This window comes from Vicia villosa, linkage group LG3 (assembly GCF_029867415.1).
Source record: "Vicia villosa cultivar HV-30 ecotype Madison, WI linkage group LG3, Vvil1.0, whole genome shotgun sequence".
Lineage (NCBI taxonomy): Eukaryota > Viridiplantae > Streptophyta > Magnoliopsida > Fabales > Fabaceae > Vicia > Vicia villosa.
In genome coordinates this window covers 216,497,954-216,518,762 of record NC_081182.1, presented here as the reverse complement: position 1 = coordinate 216,518,762, position 20,809 = coordinate 216,497,954, and the positions used below count along the sequence as shown (strand labels likewise).

The following is a 20,809-nucleotide window of genomic DNA, read 5'->3' as shown; positions in this document are numbered from 1 at the left end:
TCATGGATAAAACGAGTTGTTCTAAAATCCGAAGAGACAAAAAGTCTCGGAGGCTACGAACGACCCCATGAGACCTGCTAGAACCCCCTATTAAAAGGTTGGCTCCCAAGAGCCGCTACGTCGGACCTATGAACCTAGGACTTTTGTGCTTATGTGCTTATTATTTGTTTGCGATTTATATACTTCGAATATCTATGCGTTTCAATTTTGCAGGTATCCCTACGTAGTCCCTAGCCTGTAAGGGCTCTAATTTCTAAGAACACGTCTTTCCCACGAAAGACATCACCTTCTATGCATTTCCTAACCTGTAGGGATTTTATTTTTATATCCTTATATTTTTACAACTATGCGTCCTTCCCACAAAGGATATCTCCGTTAGCATACGTCAATTGGTCTCTCGATGGCCATGAGACATAGTGACTGTCTCGAACAGTCACTCTATGCTTGCTCCCATGAACTCCCTAGCCTGTAGGGATTTGCTTTCACGTTCATGTGTTTCTACAATAACGTGTCCTTCCTACGAAGGACATCTTTATTAACGCACGTCAATTGGTCTCTCGATGACCATGAGATCTAGTGACTGTCTTGAACGGTCACCCTGGGCTTACGTCCATGTGTTCCCTAACCTGTAGGGATTCTAATTCAAAAATCGCATCCTTCGTTCGAAGGACGTCTTTGTCTATGCATGTCTATTAGCCTCTCGATGGCCATGAGACCTGGCGACTGTCTTGAACGGTCACCAGCCGCTACCTTCTGCATACTCCCTAATCTAAGGGATTCCCATGGGTGTGTCATAACATCTATCTCGCAAGGACTTCACGAGGGTCTAATTGTCGCCTCTAAAGCGATCCCCAGGAGTACATGTCACACGTCCGCATTTCATACAAGGAGTTACAATAAAAAGGAGTCTTGTACATACGCATGCATTCGCATTTTCATGTGTGCATACATTTACAATTTACATGTGCATTTTCTATCTTCGCCCGCATCCATACTTACCACACTAGCCGATTCCCCGAGGCTCACGAAGAAAATCAATGAACCATAGACTATGGAGAAAGGAGGATAAACTACTGAGAATGATCTCGGCCTTACTAAGGAGGAAAAGGATGCCTTTCGTCATGCCACATGTCCACGCCTTATCGTAACAGGATTATAAAAATAAAAAAGGTTGTCGTCGGCAAGGGTTAGTTCAACAAAGAAGTTCCCCATAGATACACTCAAGATGTATCTAGTCATCAAGGGGTCCATCTTAGAACACATCAATTTTACAAGGATGCTCTACGATAACCTGAGGGCAAAGGATTAGTCCAACAGGGGCAATATCCTGAACAAAGATGCATAACTACGATGGGGGGAATGCGACATAGGTTAACTCCTCACTAAGGGGCAAAAGGGCCATAGGTGTTCCCTATCAATTTATAAACTCTGGAGGTTACCAATGGTGTGATACTATCCTTAGGAAAAGCAAAAGAGGTTCAGTCTAAGGAAACTCATGAAGTTCCGAAACGACGAAAACCCACCGCTAACGGTTTATTCACGACAGGTTTGACGTGCCCAAGGAGAATTCGAGATCACCCTTTACTTCTACAAGTCCATGAACTAAGGAGTGAAACGAGGTCAATGGATTCACAAAGGAGACTGCCCTTAGGATCAATAGGTTTTACCATTTCAAGTTGTAATTTCTAAGATCACAAAGTGTTATTTGATGTAAAACGTTGTACCTATCGAATATTAATTCAATAAAATGATCACGCATGTTTTGAAATCAATTATTTCGCTCCGCTTTTGCATTACTACGACTTTCCATTCCAAATTATCTTTCAAATTATCACTCCCAATCATTAACAAACTTGAGGGAGAATGACGAATACAAATAACTAAGTCCAGCTAAGTATATGCTTTCAAGGTAAGACCGAACCGACGATGTACAGGCATTGTTTCAATCCCCAAACAGTGGAGAAATAAGGATGTTAATCCCTCGTTACCCCCTCGAGCCAGGAGTTGGAGTGTGTTTCTACTTTTTCAATTAAACCTTGGTTTTAACCAGGGGCAGGGTAGATTTCGATTAATTCAATGGTGTATTTAGGTTGTCAAGAGAATCAATCAATTCAAGCAAAGTTTCAAGCATATCTTCTTCCTCGCGTTCATCCAAGGTTGAGGAAGCAAATGAAGATAACATTCACAACAATCTTCTTCCTCAATACATCATTCAAGATCGAGGAAGTGTCAAAGTCGAAGCTTACAAATCAAAACCAATATGGCAGTCACAACATTAAATATCCAAGGATCAATATTTCCAAAGGAGCATTCAAAAGAAAAACGCCCGCTAAGTCAAAATGGAAATTTCCACGAAAGAAAACAAAACGACTTAGGCAAATTTGGGCATCCCGATGGATCAAATTCAAAGGAGTTGGTTCATGCAAAAAACAAGGGATAAAAACAAAGGTGAAATACAAAGGATAATCTTATGACTGCCACAGCTTCTCATAAACGCTTGGATCTTTACAACATTTTTCAGTGCTTGGATCTCTACTAAGGCCTCCGCGCAACATCAAAACTGATTCTCTTACAAACAAAGCACATCCATTGGATTAAGCGAATTTTAGGACTGGGAGAACATCAAGGAGAAAGGGGTGGGCTAAATAAATTTTGAGCCTTATATCCATTGTTTCTTAAAACCGTGAACCAGGCCAAGATACAACATTCAAAAGTCCTAATTGAGGCAAGGTTAACTACGAAAGCATATTAAGCAGGATTTGTTATACTGACTCCTATGTTTGTTAACACTATTTCTAATCACTACGCTTCTTCAAGCATCCATTTCTAATCATTCAACCTTAATTCATAACGAACCTCGATTTCAAAACTTGCATTTGCATTACATTGAAGTTACTTCTCAAAAGGTACAACACCGTCTACGAATATACACTTAGCATAAAGGTGATCATTTCTGATAAAGACTCTTGAATGGGGAAACCACGTCCAGAGGGTTTTCCTAAACAGAGGCATACAACCAAACATCCTATTAACTAGGGGCATTCTTCCTAAGGTTCAATTGACTTGGGTTACATCTCGAAGCAATCTCAATCAGGGGCATGTCAAACATGGGAAGAATTCAAATTCAAAAGGATATAACACTATGGGTAACCCTCCATATCTGGGAAGTCAAGGGCATACCCTTCAATCTAAACGTCAAAGCATATGACAAGGTTATTTCCTGGGGCATTTCCCTCATAAGCATCTTCTTCCACTAAAATAATGGGGCAATGGATACTAAATCCATAAAGCGCACAACAAAAGACACTTTCATATTCTGCAGCTTCGAACAAATCTTCCTCCTAACTACAATCTTCAAAATTCGAACAAAACAGGTATTGGGAAATCGCGCTAGCATCACACCCTACCTTATCCAACAGCCTCACAACATTTCGCATACGCTTTGGTTATCAACAACATATCATTCGAGTACCATGCAAGTACATATAACTCATGCATTACATACAATGGCTGTTACATTACACCACACCTTTTTAGGTAGTCTTCTTTAAGACAAGTCCTATGATCATTTCCGATAACCTTTTTAGGTAGTCTTCTTTAAGACATTCATTCCTAAGAACCTCTTCAGGTAGTCTTCTTTAAGACATTCCAAGAACCCTTTTTAGGCAGTCTTCTTTAAGACATTCTCTTTCTACAGGTAGTCTTCTTTAAGACATTCTACGAACCTTCCTGAGTAGTCTTTTCTAAAGACATCCATTATCCTTTCCAAGAACCTTTTTAGGTAGTCTTTTAAGACATTTCTTCCAACCTTTTCAGGTAGTCTTATAGAAGACATTATTTCGTTCCACTCGTTACATCAATCAACATATGCATAAGCATAAGCATTATCCCATGCATCGAAACATCCAATTCAAAACTCTGGTGCTAAGCTACATTGTCCACCTGCTTCCCGGTAACCTTACCGATGATAGCAACCCTGCTGAACATTTCATAAAACATATACATACGCATTAGCATATACATACCATCTAACATATTCACATACTGCATATCACAGAGGTCCAATTTTCATGTACAAATCCAAATCCTATTTCAAATCCTATTCAAGTTCCTAGTCCAATTCCTACCTCCAATCCTATTTCAATTCATATTCCAATTCCTATTCCAAACTGATTCCCCATCCTATTCCCAACTCCCATCTTTCGAATCCTATTTCAAATCCTATTTCTAAATCCTATTTCAATTCCTATTCCCAATTTCCAATTCCAAACCCCAGCTTTCAAATCCCATTTCAATTCCAATTTCAAATCCTATTCCAATTTCAATGACAATTTCAAACCAAATCGTAACCCTCGCGTTACGTCTTATCACGGCAGTGATAACGGCAATTTCAAACCAAATCGTAACCCTCGCGTTACGTCTTATCACGGCAGTGATAACGGCAATTTCAAACCAAATCGTAACCCTCGCGTTACGTCTTATCACGGCAGTGGTAACGGCAATTTCAAACCAAAATCGTGACCCTCGCGTTACGTCTTATCACGGCAGTGATAACGGCAATTTCCAACCAAATCGTAACCCTCGCGTTACGTCTTATCACGGCAGTGATAACGGCAATTTCAAACCAAAATCGTGACCCTCGCGTTACGTCTTATCACGGCAGTGATAACGGCAATTTCAAACCAAAATCGTGACCCTCGCGTTACGTCTTATCACGGCAGTGGTAACGGCAATTTCAAACCAAAATCGTGACCCTCGCGTTACGTCTTATCACGGCAGTGATAACGGCAATTTCCAACCAAATCGTAACCCTCGCGTTACGTCTTATCACGGCAGTGATAACGGCAATTTCAAACCAAAATCGTGACCCTCGCGTTACGTCTTATCACGGCAGTGATAACGGCAATTTCAAACCAAAATCGTGACCCTCGCGTTACGTCTTATCACGGCAGTGGTAACGGCAATTTCAAACCAAAATCGTGACCCCGCGTTACGTCTTATCACGGCAGTGATAACGGCAATTTCAAGTTCAAATCGTAACCCTCGCGTTACGTCTTATCACGTTAGTCCCTTGGCAGTGATAATGGCACCTTCAATTTCAAGTTCAAATCGTAACCCTCGTGTTACGTCTTATCACGTTAGTCCCTTGGCAGTGATAATGGCACCTTCAATTTCAATCCAAATCGTAACCTATCGCGTTACGTCTTGTCACATTAGTCCCTTGGCAGTGATAATGACACTTTCAATTCCAATTTCAACCCCAACCATGACTTATTGCGTTAGTCCCTGAGCAGCAGTAAGATTATGTCTTATCACGTTAGTCCCCTGGCAGTGATACAAAGCTACGTCTCTTTGCAAGTAGGGATTTATTTTCCCTGATCACAAGGTTTATCAAACAGTTCTTCAATTGGGTTTATCACATTAGTCCCTCGGCAGTGATCTTCTTCAAAATTTCAACAATAACAAGCAAGGTTCTATTTTTCTTTTCCGAAGTTACTAACTTCAACTAACATAGCTAATAATCATGCATCATTCGACTAACATATCTCATTCATACATAATGCATATACATACATCGCTCTCATTTATTTTGAGAAGCTCACTGCATCATACATCACATGCATCGTAACATTGCATAAAATTCAGGTTGCCTCTTTAGGCCGTGTTACAATCAAAGCAAGTGGTTCTTTCGAAAGAATATGCTTCGCACTCTAAGAAAGGAGGGTATTCACCTTGGATGGCATCTTTAAGCCCATCTCCCGCATAACTTCTTCCCAAACAAATGCAAATTTCGGGGCATTCTCAGTGTCCAATCATCTTCCACCTTTAGATCACGATAGGCAGACGTGCCTATCCGACTCTTCAGGTTTAAGAAGATTGAACAGGGGCAGCTGTCATACCCCAAAATTTGCCCTCCTATATTCAATCAAAGATTCCTCTATGCATCTCCAATAACTCAAGGCTCTAAGGTTTTCTCAAGTCATTCTCTCATATCCAAAACTAGGGTTTTGTATTTTATCAAAGGTGTTTGAATCTCTGAGGCCTCAAATGAACCTCAAGGTATCTCATATGTCTCAAAGTGTCTCCATGTCAATTATTAAGCTTTAATCCCAAGGCTTTCCCATTCAAAGGCTCAAATGATCAATAATCGACTATGTTGACCTAAAAAGTTAACTATGGTCAAAATACAGTCAAACTTCAAGATTTTTGGTCAGCATCAAGTATGTGAGGTCATATCCATCATTTGATCAAAGTTTGATCATGATCCATTAATAAAAACTCAAAGATGAACAAATGCAAAGGTTCAAATTAGGGTTTTTCATAGGAAAAGTCAACTCAACTTTGACTGGCCGTAACTTCTACATGGAGTATCAGAAATTCCTCACTCAAAGCCTATTCTGAAGGAAATTTGATTCTCTACAACTTTGCCTCTCACAAGCCAAGGCTAGAAAGGCTTCATTTGAAAGATATAGTCCAATACATTATAGATCCTCCACAAAGGTCAACAAAAACACCTTTTGGGTCAAAGCTCATAATTTGAGCATGGAAGCTTCAATTGAGATGAAACTAAAAAGGTCATTTAGAGGACTCTTTTAGCTTTCTAAAAAGTCATGGAATGCATACATATGATTAAAATTGAGAGAGATGTGCGTGGTAGAAGTTGGTCAATTTTGGGGAAATACATGAAGCCCTAAATGAAGAATCTTGTATTTTCGAGTAATGGGCCATGAGTTTTAGGTTATCCACGTGATTTTGAGATCATGCAAGGCCCAAAGATCATTTGATAATTATTTTATGATTTTTATTATATTTATTTTGGATTTATTCATTTAAATTCAACTTAAATCAAATAAAATCAAAAATAAATAAAATCAAATCATGCAAAATATTTCCATTCATTGAATCAAGTCAACTCTCATGTACCAAGGGCCAATTACACGTTGGAAAAGTTATGGGAAATAGCATGGAGCTTAAAATAGAAATATTTCATAACAAAATCAAATAAAATTTTCTTTAATGAAGATTTGATCTTTCTCCAAGTCTTTTTAACCTAATTTGATTCTCCTATATAAAGGGGAGAAAGACTCAGAGTGGGGGGACGAAATTTGGAGAGGAGAGGCTAGGGTTACGAGACACAAAAAGTCAAGAAAAGGTGAAAAATTCGTATGCCCTAGTGCAGCCAATTTCAAGGGTTCCAATTCAATCCATTCTTCTCATAGGGTATAAGAGAGTAAGTATAAACCGAAGGAGATGAGGAAAACAACCAAAAACACGTACTGTTCATTCATCATGTCCATGTAAGTTTTGCTTTCGTTTTGCATGTTTGATCATATTATACCCTGAACTAACATTTGTTTTGAGTTTATGCCGTGATTTGGAGGAGGTATGACGTGTAGCATGGAGGTTTAGAGCCCTGGATTGACATTTGCCATTGTTAGGGCATAGAGGTCTCTTTTTTTCGTTTTCATGGTTATAGCCGGTTTTGAGCCAAATAAATTACACCATTAGATTCACCATGTGTGAATTATTAGATCTGGGTGGTCACTTTGTTAAGGTAACATTGTTTTACTTGAGTTTCGTTATATGTCATTATTGTGAAAATATACTGAAACCGCAACTTTGAGGCTGATTTTCTACTTGATATAGTCCTTTATTTGCATAAAACTAATGATGTTTGTGTTCATGGAATTTGGATCTACAATTTTGGTTTAAACTTCGTGTGATTTCGTGGAGAATTGATAGAGTTATGGATGTGTGAAGATGGGAGGATGAAATCGCGATTCACGGTTTTGGGGTGGTGTTCATGCACCACGAAGCATCTCCATGAGGAAGATGATTGGGTGTCGTCACGACAGTGGTCCGTCAGCACCGTGTGGGACCCAGTTCTTTTGCTTTTTATTTTCTCCTATGTCTGTTCGTGTGCAGATTATTTGTACAGTCTTGGTGATGATTAAAGCAACAACACTAGCATGGCCCAGTGGACGAACCGTATATTGGTAATCCCAAGGGCCTGGGTTCGATCCCCAGGCTCCAGTATTTATATTTTGTGAATTAAACATGCCCTTAATCCAGCGCGCAGCACCAATTTAGCCTTACAGCGTACCCTCAGCGATAGCCCTTGGATGACTTGAGAGACGGATCTGACGCACACAAAGATGAAGGCACACCATAGACCTTCGAAGGCCACACGCACAGAATCGACACCAGGTTTTCTTTATAATTTTTTTATTCATTAATATAGATCATTCTTTTTTTAACTAATTAAGCCATTCTTTTCTCTATAAAATTCTTATTAATTAATTTAAAACTAGTTACTAGACAATTAGTCAATTTTTTTAGGAAAACAATTGATAATTTAATTTAGGTTAATAATTAACTTAAAATTGGTTTAATAATATAATTTATTATTCGCTTCGATTTAAATCAATTGATCGCGGTGGGTAATAATATTCTTTAATTAAATATAAATTAAAATAATATTTATTTTGCTAAATGGTTTTAACCAAAGCTATTGGTTACGATGATTAGCATTTTCCCCTTATTCAATTCTTTAGCATAAACCTTACCTTAATACTCTTAGCCATCAAACCTTTGCCTTAGATTCAAAGCCAATAGGAAAGGGTTGAGGGTGCCTAACACCTTCCCTCGACCTGAATATAGTAACTTACCCTGAATCTCACATCTGCGTAGGGTTTCCTATTCGCCCTTCAGAATAGGTGGCGACTCGAAAGCTAAAATTTTAGGCAGGTTGCCACACTTATGTCAAACCCTATTAAGGGATCCGCTGGTTACAATTTCCCTCCCCCATATCTGTTTTGATTATACTATTTAAATGCGTGGTTAGTAATCCTAGGGAGTGCAACCTTTGAATTGAACATAGAATCACTAAATTTACAAGATAATATGTTCGAATATGATCACGTGATTGATGCACACGCGCACACTTTTGGGTAACCTCTCTGTTGCCTGTTGCCTTGTTGCCTGTTGCCTTGTTGCCTTGTATTTTGTGCAGAATAGCCAGTCCCTCGAATACGAGGATACCTCAGCCATGTTGCCTCGATAAAAGGTCATGAGACCCTAAAAATGATGCTGCCTTCGATACACTAACATGACCTCGACCCTCGGAAGTTGCCCACGAATAAGGATGAGGTATCTTCTGGTTGCCTACGAAAGGCTATTCTGATCATTCCCTTTATACTACCTGCCTTTCTATGGCATGGGTCAGTCTTTGGGCGAATGGTATCTCGACGACCCTTCAACCTCCAAACGAAAGGCTTCCTGCCCTCTTATGGCAAGGATAGACCCTTTCATTCTGAAAGGCTAAAAAGAGACCTATCATCTGAGTTTAAGGTAATTGCCCCTAATTGCCTTGCAATGCTCAATTTTCATATTCTTTCTCACAATTCTTCAAAAACTGGCTACGCTCATTTACGAGCTAAAGTCCACTTTTTTTTCTTTCATCTACTTTTTCTAAAGACAAACGAGCAAGCAAAGCAATTAAGAGCCCATGGAAAACCATGGATGCAAAGGGTGCCTTACACCTTCCCTTTGCATAAATTACCCCCCGAACTTAGATTTCTTTAAAAAGGTTTTTTTCTGTTTCTTTTTGCCTTTCCGATTTAGTTTGGATAAAATAAAAGTCGGTGGCGACTCATGCTTAACCGCGACATTTCGATCGATAAAAAGTCAGTTCACCGTATTACAGTATGGTTTTTAACCAAATCCACATTTTGGACATTTTATAAATATGGTTTTAACGAAATCTATATTTTGGACATCCATATCCAAAATAAAAACTAAATTTAAATATTTTCTGAAAATCCATTTTTTTTAAAGAAATACGAATAAATTTAAAAAAAAAATGATAAAGTTGATTTTTTTCGAAAATACGAATTTTTTTCGAATATATGAAAAATCATTTTTTTCTCGAAAAGATACAAATTTTTTAAACCGATGTTAAATTAAAATTTGGTTATAATTTTAGAACCGATTATAAAATGTGGTCATAGATAAATCGGATTTATAAACAGTTATGTAAAAATATAACTATTTATATGGACTGATTTTATATCCAATTATAATAAATGGTTATTAATTGAATATGAATTGGATTGAGTAATTATCCGTCCATAAGCACCATGTTCCAAAAACATACCTAACAAAAGAAGGCTTTTATAGGTCTATTTTGGCAGATTCATGTCTTTTTCATCCCAAATGATTTGTGATTTATTCTATAGTGAAACATGTTTGACTATAATTGTAGGGTGATGAAGACATAAAACAAGGAAAAGATGCCCATCGAATATCAGCACGGCCAATTGAGGGTTCTCTATCATCGATCAATGCCAATTCTGATTTTAGAACAGATACCAATTTATGAGATTTTCTATTGCTAATTAGATGAAAAAGGACATGATAGCTTCTTACTTTTATCGTTAGAAATGATTTGAAACTTGAAAACATGCCTCAAAACGCTGGAATTTGATCAAGAATACACGAGGCTGAATTCCACCGTAACCGCCACCTGAGTCTGAATTCCGATGGCAGATAGAATCAGCGACCTACCCGATCCAATCCTCTGTCACATTCTCTCCTTCCTCCCAACCAAACTCGCCGTATCAACAACCATTCTCTCCCGTCGATGGAAATCACTCTATCTCCATCTCCCCACCCTCCACTTCAACGACGAAACCTTCAACCACTTCGACACCTCCATCAAATTCATCTCCACAAAACTCTCCTCTCCCAACATCACCGTACCGATCCATTCCTTCACCTTCAAACGCACCTCTTCCGTTCACAACCAACCAATCGTCAACGTCATTCTCATCTGGACTTTTCAGCGCTTACGACTCCACAATCTCCGTTTCCTCGAAATCACATTCCACGAGAATCTAAATGCTCGATTACCGAAACACATTAGTTGTAAGAACCTTCAAATTCTTAATTTGAATTATGTAATGATGACAGATATCAATATTTCTACTGAATTGGATTTTGAATTCCATTTCGATTTTCCACTTCTCAAAATTCTCCATTGGAATACTGTTAAGTTCCTTACTGCTGAATCTTTTCTCAAGTTTATGTCTAGTTGTCCTATACTAGAAGAATTGCACGCATGTAATTCACAATTCATATCTCTTGAAGATGAATCAGAAAAGTTTAAGTTGTTTCCGAATTTGAAAACAGCAAGGATTTTCGATAATAATGTTCCAATTACCGTGCTCTCTGAGGTTCAGAGTCTGCATCTTGAATTGGTAAATACGAAATTGATTTTTGTATGTATGTTTGAATTGTGTTCAAGATATATGAAAATGAACTTCTTAATTAAGCTGTTTATGCAAATATATGCAGAATATGAATCGGATTCGTTGCAAGCAGCTTCCCTTGTTTCGTCGACTCATCAACATTGACATCATCTTTACCAATGAATTGTTGGTGGGGCCGTTGAAGCGGTTGCTACAATTGCTCCAACATTGCCCCATACTTCAAAATTTTACAATTCAGGTTTAGAATTTATTTATTCCTTTCTTTTTAAATATAAAATTCCAAGTATTTCAAATTCTAAAAACAATCATGTGAATTGTTTACCGGGTGTGAATTGTTTACAGGATTGTGTGGACCATCAGAACAAGTTGGTTGGCGACTATTGGATCGATCCACCAACTGTTCCAGAGTGTCTTTCATCGCAGCTCAAAACTTTCTTCTTTAGAGGCTACAAAGACAACGAAAATGAGTTCCAATTTGTCAGATACATTATGCAGAACTCAAAGGTACTACAGGCAATTACAATTAAGAGCACTCTCGATGCAGATGTCAATAGGAAAGACCAAATGTTAATGAAATTATCTTTAACTACAATGGGCTCTACAACATGTAACCTTTTATTTGATTGATTGATGGCAGCTCGAGTATGTAATACTAGATTAATTCTATATGCACAATAGTAGGATTTGATGGTTTGAAATACATGAATGCTGTTTCATTTTTCTCTTTATGTCATAGAAGTTTTTCAAATATATTCTGTTTCACTTAATTAATTCCTTTTACATTCTAGATTCTCTATCTTTTCTTTCGTTTACTTTCTTATTGATGATTGTGTTCTATTTGAGTCAATGTTTGTTTTTGGTTTTCTTATATTAGCCACATATAAACATGTTTTTCTTATCTACCCATGTCAACTCAAAGTTTGTAGTTTATACACTGGACAAGGTTATTATAATCAACCAGAATTGTTGACAAACCAGTTGCAGTGACAATTGATTGTACTTCTAGACTAGATTTATCAAATTCCATAAATTTGAAGAAAGGATTGAGAACCTTAGAAGAAACTTAAAATGGAAGTATGAATACCAATAACATGATAAAGCAATTCAGGAGTAATCATTTGTGCAAATGTATTCTGCAAACATGCTAAGTTTTTTTTTTAATATGAACTCATATTAAAATAAAAGAAAGGCCAAAGATTAAAAACGGATGAAGAAATGTCAAAAAAATTAGGTAAAGCTTCGAATTCAATGAGGTTCTGAGCCAAAGAATTAGGAAGGTTTTGTTGGGAGAGTTCATCAAGCAGTTTAAAAACATCAGCTACCAATGCGCGTTCGTCTTCGACGACAACAAGGAATTCATTTTCAAATAAGTATTGTTTGAGTTGTTGCAAGTTGAGGGTGGTGGAAGCCTCCGATTCAGGCACATGAGCAACTGTTGAACCAGAAGATTGAACGCTAGCAGAGGCCTGTCGAAGTTTTTGAAGTTGACGTAATGTTTTTGCTGGATTCTTCTGCATCATAGTCAATGTCTGTGTTCTTCCCCGTCTGCATCATAGTCAATGTCCGTGTTCTTCCCCGCAACTATGATCATGGTCGTAATGGTGCAATATGATAATTGCGATATGAAACGAGTGTTGATCGACATATATATTATTCTGAAGTGCTTTTTAAACAATCTGGCTCAACCCTAACATACGGTTCTCCTGAACCGTTTCAAGTAAAAAGTCATGTAACGCTCAAAACAACATTCAAGCGCCATTATAATCAAAATAAAATACCCCATGGACATCAAAATAATATATTTTAGTCATTCTTTGATTCATCAAAATAACCAAGTCTATGATTGGTTTCAAGTTTTAGGCGTCTAGAATTGATTCTGGATGTCTAAAATTGATTTTGAAGTGTTTAGTTGCTCTCCAGCAGAATTGATTATATTTTACAGAATTGATTATATTTGAAGCTAGGATTTATAGCTTTAGGTCAAACGTGATTTTTACACTGAAATTTATTGTTCAACTGATTTTTGCAAGAATTTCACCAAACATAAATCACTGTACCTTTAACTCACTTTTATTCCAAATCAATTTTATATAATCAATTTATTCAAAACCAATTTTTTCACCGCACATTAAAGTCACTTTAGTGAGTGAAGCCATTCCCTTTTTTGGAACTACATCAAAAATCACGTTTCTTGTAAAGTAGCTTCTCCTCACTTTTCAGGGTTAGGGTTTTAAAAAGTTCATCGGAGCAAATTGCATTTCCACTACAACCGCAAGCGCCACCTGAAGCTGAGTTCCGATGGCGGATAGAAATGCTCTCATGAGTAATCGAGGATTAACTGCCCACTTCTATGTTCTATGAGAAGTGAATGCAACTTCCTAGACGTCTGGGATTTAGGTCTAAAAGCTCATATAATACCTCAATCCAGAGGTTGAGAACGACAATCAGATATTCACACAATTTTAAGACACACAGAACTTCTCACCTCCATACGTGAGCTAGCTTTAAATCTTACAATAAACCCAAGCCGGAAACTCTTAATCATTAGGGGTTGTCACATATTGTACTTTTAGCAAGAACAAGTGGATTCCACTCTGATACCCAATAAAATTGATTTGGGCCACACTCATCGTTATCTATTGTTTGCTTTCACTTATCTTCTCACGAGGATGTTTGAGCAAAGCGTTGAGATTGCTGTCAACACTATTTCCAGTGGTTTTGTCTACGGGGGAGAATTCAATTCTTCCCAGAGAAAGTACGTCAAACAGGTTTTTACAACAACCATTATACTTGCTAACATTACCAAAATCCTTGGAAGAGAACGAGAATCCAAAATCACCTTCTCGAATAAAGACGTCGTTTGTGTTCTTCTGCGCAACTATGACCATGGTAATTATGGTGCAATATGATAATTGGGATATGAAACGAGTGTTGATCGACATTATTAGTTCAACATATATCTTATTCTAAAGCGCTTTTTAAACACCCTAACTCGACCCGAACATCCAATTGTTTTGCTGGTGATCTATTTTAAGTAAAAATGATGGGCTGTGTCCCTCATTGTGGGACAGAGAGTATATTTTAGTTACTCTTTTATTCCCTTTCTTAGAACTACATCAAAAAGTCACGTTTCTCTTAAAAATAGCTTCTCCTCAATCCTCACAGTTCACTCTAGAAATGCTTAGGAACGTGAAAACAAACATGCCTCAAAACGCAGGAAATTGATCAAATAGACTAGGGTTAGGGTTAGAAAAGTACATCGGAGCAAATTGCATTTCCACCGCAACCGCTCGCTACCCGAGGCTGATTTCCGATGGCGGATAGAATCAGCAACCTACCCGATCCAATACTCTGTGACATTCTCTCCTTCCTCCCAACCAAATTCGCCGTATCAACAACCGTTCTTTCACACAGATGGAAATCACTCCATCTCCATCTCCCCACCCTCTACTTCGAAGACGAAACCTTCCAACACTTCAAATCATTCATCAGATTCTTATCCACAAAATTTTACTCTCGCGAGATCACCGTACCAATCCATTCCTTCACCTTCAAACGCGACTCTTCCTTTCGCAACCAACGAATCGTCAATATAATTCTCATATGGATTTTTGAGCGCTTACGACTCGACAATCTCCATTTCCTCGAAATCACATTCCACGAGAATCTAAATGCTCGATTACCGAAACACATTAGTTGTAAGAATCTTCAAGTTCTTAAGTTGAATTATGTAATCATGACAGATATCAATATTTCTACTGAATTGGATTTTGAATTCCGTTTTGATTTTCCACTTCTCAAAGTTCTCCATTGGAATACTGTTAAGTTTCCTACTCCTGATTCTTTTCTCAAGTTTATGTCCAGTTGTCCTATACTAGAAGAATTGCACGCGTGTAATTCACGAATCACGTCGTCTGTTGAAGATGAATCAAATGAAAACTTTAAGCTATTTCCGAATTTGAAAACAGCAAGGATTTTCGATAATAATGTTCCGATTACCGTGCTCTCTGAGGTTCAGAGTCTGCATCTTGAATTGGTAAATCAGAAATTGATTTTTGTATGTATGTTTGAATTTTGTTCAAGATATATGAAAGTGAACTTCTTAATTATGCAGAATATGAATTGGATTCGTTGCAAGCAGCTTCCTTTGTTTCGTCGACTCGTCAACATTGACATCATCTTTACCAATGAATTGTTGGAGGGGCCGTTGAAGTGGTTGCTACAATTGCTCCAACATTGCCCCATACTTCAAAATTTTACAATTCAGGTTTAGAATTTATTTATTCCTTTCTTTTTAAATATCAAATTCCAAGTCTTTCAAATTCTAAAAACAATCATGTGAATTGTTTACCGGATGTGAATTGTTTACAGTATTATGTGGACCATCAGAGTGAGTTGGTTGGCGACTATTGGATTGATCCACCAACTGTTCCACAGTGTCTTTCATCGCAGCTCAAAACTTTCTTTCTTGGAGGCTACGGAGGCAACGAAAATGAGTTCCAATTTGTCAGATATATTATGCAGAACTCAAAGGTACTACAAACAATGACAATTGAGAGCAACCCTGTTGTAGAGATCAATATAAAACACCAAATGTTAATGAAATTATCTTCAACTACAATGACCTCTACAACATGTAAGCTTTTATTTGATTGATTGGTGGCAACTAGAGTATGTAGTACTAGATTCTACATACAGAATAGTAGGATTTGATGGATTGAAATACATGAACTTTGTATCATTTTGATTTTTCCCTTTGTCATAGAAAATTTCAACTATATTGTCTTTCACTTAATTATTTCCTTTTACATTCAAGATTCTCTATCTTATGATTGTGTTATATTTGAGTCAGTGATTGTTTTTGGTTTTCTTACATTAGCCACATATAAACATGTTTTTCTTTTAAGGTTCTGATTGTTATCTACCTATGTCAAACAAACAAATTTGACGATAAAGCTACTTAAAGTTTGTAGTTGACTATGGCTTCTATTTTTTACACTGGTCGAGTTTATTGTGGACTTGTGGTAAGGAGTAATGGATGTCATAGTCTGTAACTACACTGTGTAGTGATATACAGTCGTTGATTCTATGAATGAGTTGTCTTTGATGTTATAATATTCAGTTGTGGTGTATTTTCTGAGCTCTGTTTGATTGGTTGAAACATTAAAAAGTGGTTGATTGTTCGGAAGTGTGCTATTAGTTTATGAACATCTTATTTGGAATAGTTTATATTTTAGAAAAACCAGTATGTTAGGTGAAGTATAGCATTAGCTATGATTAGACAAACATTTAAAAGGTTTTGAAGTTGGTGGTTTGTGAAGTCTTCCAAGTTTATCAATTTTAATTTTGTACTTAGAGGGATACTGGAGTTTTCCTCTACTGTTAGGAGTTAATCTTCATTTGCAATGAACTCCAAATTCTTATCAAAATATTAACATTAGCTGTATGCTCTAGAATTTTTCAATAGCATCATGCTAAAGAACTTGATCATGGAAACCGATTTGTTAGTGAACTGGATTTCAAGTCTATACAGGGCATGAAATGTTGTTGCAGATTGCAGAGTATCTGTTTACTCAATAACATGGATTTTAATGAGATTGAGGAGTGATAGAAGAGGGTGCTTTTAAACTTTATTTTCTGGAATGGTGGTTATATTTTAAGCTAGAAACCATTGATTGAGGAAACAGTGTTTAAGACCAAGACAATCTGCCGAATTCAGTTCCAGGCTATCTATGGAGCACCCAACGGTTAATTCCTTTGAAATTTAAAGGAACCGATTGGTATACACAATCATGGCTGAAGCCTGAAGTATTCAAAATATGAAAAGTTGCATCTCTTACAATTCCCAACTTTGAGAGACTAAAATAGTTACAGTTAAAACCTTTAAGTATGATCACATCCATTTATCTTCAACTTGAATATCCACATATTTCAGACTACATTAAGTATACAAAGACATTCATTTGGAATATGGTAGTTACAAGAACATGTATCCGAGGTTGCCATGGTCTTCTCTTGCAGCCATGGTCTTCTCTTGCAACAAAGACATTCATTTGGAATATGGTAGTTACAAGAACATGTATCCGAGGTTGCCATGGTCTTCTCTTGCAGCCATGGTCTTCTCTTCACCTACCAAGTCTGTACAGTTAAAATCTTGGAATTTGAGAAATGCATAAGGATCCTATATTGCTTACATACTCCGAATCCATATTTTCGAGTCATCCAAAAAGACCATTTCATGGTAGTAACATTCACATCACGATAAAGATAACGAAACACAATAATCACCTTAAGATTGCTACCAATATGGAGCTTCTTGGTTCTTCCTTAGTTGAACAATCCCAATCACGGAAGCACAACAATAAATTTGGTTTCATCAGGAGATGACCTATTAAAAAAATGAGTTGACATTGCAATAATCATAAAATTGAGCAGCTGTATGTGTAGGTGTATAAGAAACCTGTTGGAACTTACCACTATTGATGTTATAAAGTTTATCTTGGTGATGAAGGAGGGTTGACAGCGTGTTGCGCGTCAGAACGGTTCAACGGGATTTTAGGTGCACCATACGAAATATTAAAGGTGTTTCATATTAGGTGCATCATCTTATCATCTAGGATTGTTGGAGATAAGATTACAAGAAAAGGGAGGATTGTTTTCTTTTCTTGTGGAATAAGTTTGAAGAGGATTGTTTTTGATAATTTAGTTAGAGTGTTGTTTAGGGTGATTTAACAATATTAAAATCTCTTACACATAGTAAGGGGATTATACGTACTCTCGAACTCTGAGAGGAACTAGTATAACTTTTTGGTGTTCTTTACTTTCCGAACTTTATATCGCTTTCATTGTCTAACCTAACAAGAAAAGATAGAACCAATATTCATTAAATCGGATAAAATTTTAAAGTCCTTATCCACTCCCCCTTTTAGGCGCACTCAATACTTACCCTTTAATGGTCCCAATGTCAAGCTTTTCTCATGGATAGGAGACAGGGGCGGAGCCAGGATCAAAATTCAGGGGATTCCCATAATGAAAATAAAATATACAAAAAGTACGAAGAAAATTAATGACATAAAATATGATAATATTACTTAATAAAAATGTATTAGTATTTCAATTACAACTTAAAAATAAAAAACATTCTAATCTAATCGTAAATGCATTCTTCTCTTGTTCATTCCTTGGAAACGTTTGATGATATCCATATCATCGATTGTATTAAACACCTCTTTCTCCACAAATGTCACTAAGCAATCATTTAGCCATGGATTAGCCATTCTACTTCTCAACTCATTCTTAACATATTTCATCCCCGAGAATACTCGCTCAACACTTGCAGTGGCCACCGGTAAGGACAAAGCTAGTTTGACAAGTGTGTACACAAACCTAAATGTCTTATGCTTCTTTGTTCGAACAAGAGTCCTACAAAGTTCCGAGATGCCAGTCAAATTGGAAAAGCGATCGTCCATCTTGACACTCTCAATATAAGTCTCCAATTCACTAGACAATTCCTTATCAGTAAGATCCTCAAAGTCATTTGGGTACAATCTTGCCAATCTCACAAGTGATTTAACATCAAATGATTCAAATGAATAACAAGGACTCAGGCAAGCAACATAATTGATCAACTCAATATTTTCAGGTGTAAACCGATCATTCAACTCTTTCAATACCACATCTATGACATGTAAGAAGCAATCATTCTTGAAATAATGAAAATTTGTAACAAAAGGAGCAAGTCGTTTGGATTTCTTATCTTTTACATACCGGGACTCCATGTCAGGCACATCAATTTCAACATTTCCACAAGAAGCCACAACTTGCTCATAAAGTGTTTCCCATCCATCATCTCTAAATTCTTGCAACTTTTTCTTGCATATTTGAACAAGTTCCATGGCATGCACAATATCTTGATCCCCCTTTTGCAATGATTGTGACAAATTATTTGTCAAAGATAAAATCTCAACCATTAAGTGCAACATAAACACAAAACTAAAAGTTTGCATAACAAGTAACAAACTTTTTGGTTCACCCTTAGAATGACTATCACTTTTCAAATCTTCGAACACTTCAATAATAGGAGTAAACAAATCAACCAACCTATTAAGAGTTCGAAAGTGAGATCCCCAACGTGTATCACCCGCTCTTGCAATGGACAACTCTTGATTTAAACCAGTACCAGTTTCCACCAATTCTTTTTCAATTAGATTTGCAAAATGAGCAACTTGTTTATTCCGAAGTAGAGCTTGTCTTTTGTTAGATGATTGTAAGAAAGTGACAATACGAGACACTTCACAAAAAAACCAATCAACATCTTCATGCTTTCTTGCCATTGAAACAAGAGCCAATTGAAGTTGATGAGCAAAACAATGGACATAATAGGCTTGCGGATTTTGCATTTGAATCAAAGTCTTCAAACCTCCAAATTGACCACGCATATTACTTGCTCCATCATACCCTTGACCTCGAATTTTAGATATACACAACCCAAACCCCGACAACAAACATTCAAGAGCCCCTTTAAGCGATATCGCACTTGTATCCTCAACATGAACAATGCCGATAAATCTTTCTACAACAAACCCTTTAACATCAACAAACCGCACTACAACAGCCATTTGTTCTTTACCAGAGCAATCACCAGATTCATCAACAAGAACACAAAAGAATCCATCTCCAATTTCTCCAACTATCTTCTTAATAGTTTCAACCGCACATGCATTTGCAAGTTCTTTTTGAATAATAGGAGAAGTCATCTTACAATTTCCCCCACCACTTGTTATTGCTGCAGCTATTTTCTCACTATTTCTTCCTAAGGCTTCTACAAATTCTAGGAAATGACCCTTATAAATAGAATTTTCACCCTCATTATGTGCCCTAAATGCCAATCCTCCTCTAACAAGATATTTGACAGCCTCAAGTGATGCTTTTAAACGAACAAGATAATCTACTTCTTCTTTTGAGCTATATTTTGCATACGAAAACTCAATACTCTGTTTTTTCTTCATAAGATCCTCACATGCTTTCACACACTTTTTATGATGACTATTCGGTTTCTCACCAACATGTTTATCCAACTTATGCTTTAGATTCCAACCTCTAAAACCAGTCACCACAAATGCAGAATTACTAGTACCATTGTAACACACATAACAAGGCAAACAAAAAACAGCATCTTTTTCTACACTATATTCCAACCAGTCATACTCTTCATGCCAACTATATTGAAAAGAACGTTCCCTTCCCCCAATATTTGTGGATTCATATTCAGTTAATTTAATTTTACATGGCCCATTCACAAGGTAAGCTCTTCTTACCTCATCTTGATCATTTGGATAATACTCAAGAATTTGACTTCTTTTTCCAGGATCCGTCTCCAAATAAGCACCTTTTTTAAACACCTTATATGAAGAATGAGGTTCTAGTTGTACGTCATTTGAAGAAGGAACCGAAGAAGGTTCTTCGGGATGCCCATTTGAAGGAGCAAACTTCTTTGGCTCTGGAAATCTCGGTTCGGGTGTAAAGTATTTGAGCAACAT

General features: G+C 37.0%; 3 protein-coding genes across 5 annotated transcripts; 2 read left to right on the top strand and 1 right to left on the bottom strand.

Annotated features, from left to right (window-relative positions):
• The first annotated feature begins 10,289 nt into the window (after window positions 1-10,289).
• Window positions 10,290-12,050, top strand: LOC131593561 (putative FBD-associated F-box protein At5g56820). Of its 2 annotated transcripts, XM_058866122.1 has the most exons (4): window positions 10,290-10,926; window positions 11,082-11,258; window positions 11,356-11,508; window positions 11,613-12,050. In XM_058866122.1, the coding sequence occupies exons 1-4, from the start codon at window positions 10,900-10,902 to the stop codon at window positions 11,895-11,897; spliced, it is 642 nt and encodes a 213-aa protein (XP_058722105.1). In that variant the 5' UTR covers window positions 10,290-10,899; the 3' UTR covers window positions 11,898-12,050. The 2 variants fall into 2 exon arrangements, with proteins under 2 accessions (XP_058722105.1, XP_058722104.1); XM_058866121.1 differs by having other exon boundaries at window positions 10,293-11,258.
• A 2,343-nt stretch (window positions 12,051-14,393) lies between these two features.
• Window positions 14,394-16,085, top strand: LOC131593560 (putative FBD-associated F-box protein At3g50710). Of its 2 annotated transcripts, XR_009281009.1 has the most exons (4): window positions 14,394-14,968; window positions 15,135-15,306; window positions 15,385-15,537; window positions 15,642-16,085. XR_009281009.1 is itself a non-coding variant. In XM_058866120.1 (3 exons), the coding sequence occupies exons 1-3, from the start codon at window positions 14,584-14,586 to the stop codon at window positions 15,924-15,926; spliced, it is 1,161 nt and encodes a 386-aa protein (XP_058722103.1). In that variant the 5' UTR covers window positions 14,394-14,583; the 3' UTR covers window positions 15,927-16,085. The 2 variants fall into 2 exon arrangements, 1 of the variants encoding a protein (XP_058722103.1); XM_058866120.1 differs by having other exon boundaries at window positions 14,394-15,306.
• Window positions 16,086-18,412: 2,327 nt separating this feature from the next.
• Window positions 18,413-20,809, bottom strand: LOC131659944 (uncharacterized). Its single transcript, XM_058929053.1, has one exon. It carries the CDS (start codon window positions 20,807-20,809, stop codon window positions 18,413-18,415), a length of 2,397 nt encoding a protein of 798 aa, XP_058785036.1.

What these genes read in the sequence shown, in the direction of transcription:
- LOC131659944 (XM_058929053.1), bottom strand. Translation starts at nt 20,809, where the DNA reads ATGTTGCTCAAATACTTTACACCCGAACCGAGATTTCCAGAGCCAAAG.
- LOC131593560 (XM_058866120.1), top strand. Translation starts at nt 14,584, where the DNA reads ATGGCGGATAGAATCAGCAACCTACCCGATCCAATACTCTGTGACATT. An exon ending in AGAGTCTGCATCTTGAATTG is followed by an intron (nt 15,307 to 15,384) that starts GTAAATCAGAAA and finishes TTAATTATGCAG; the next exon opens with AATATGAATTGGATTCGTTG. An exon ending in TTCAAAATTTTACAATTCAG is followed by an intron (nt 15,538 to 15,641) that starts GTTTAGAATTTA and finishes AATTGTTTACAG; the next exon opens with TATTATGTGGACCATCAGAG.
- LOC131593561 (XM_058866121.1), top strand. Translation starts at nt 10,542, where the DNA reads ATGGCAGATAGAATCAGCGACCTACCCGATCCAATCCTCTGTCACATT. An exon ending in AGAGTCTGCATCTTGAATTG is followed by an intron (nt 11,259 to 11,355) that starts GTAAATACGAAA and finishes AAATATATGCAG; the next exon opens with AATATGAATCGGATTCGTTG. An exon ending in TTCAAAATTTTACAATTCAG is followed by an intron (nt 11,509 to 11,612) that starts GTTTAGAATTTA and finishes AATTGTTTACAG; the next exon opens with GATTGTGTGGACCATCAGAA.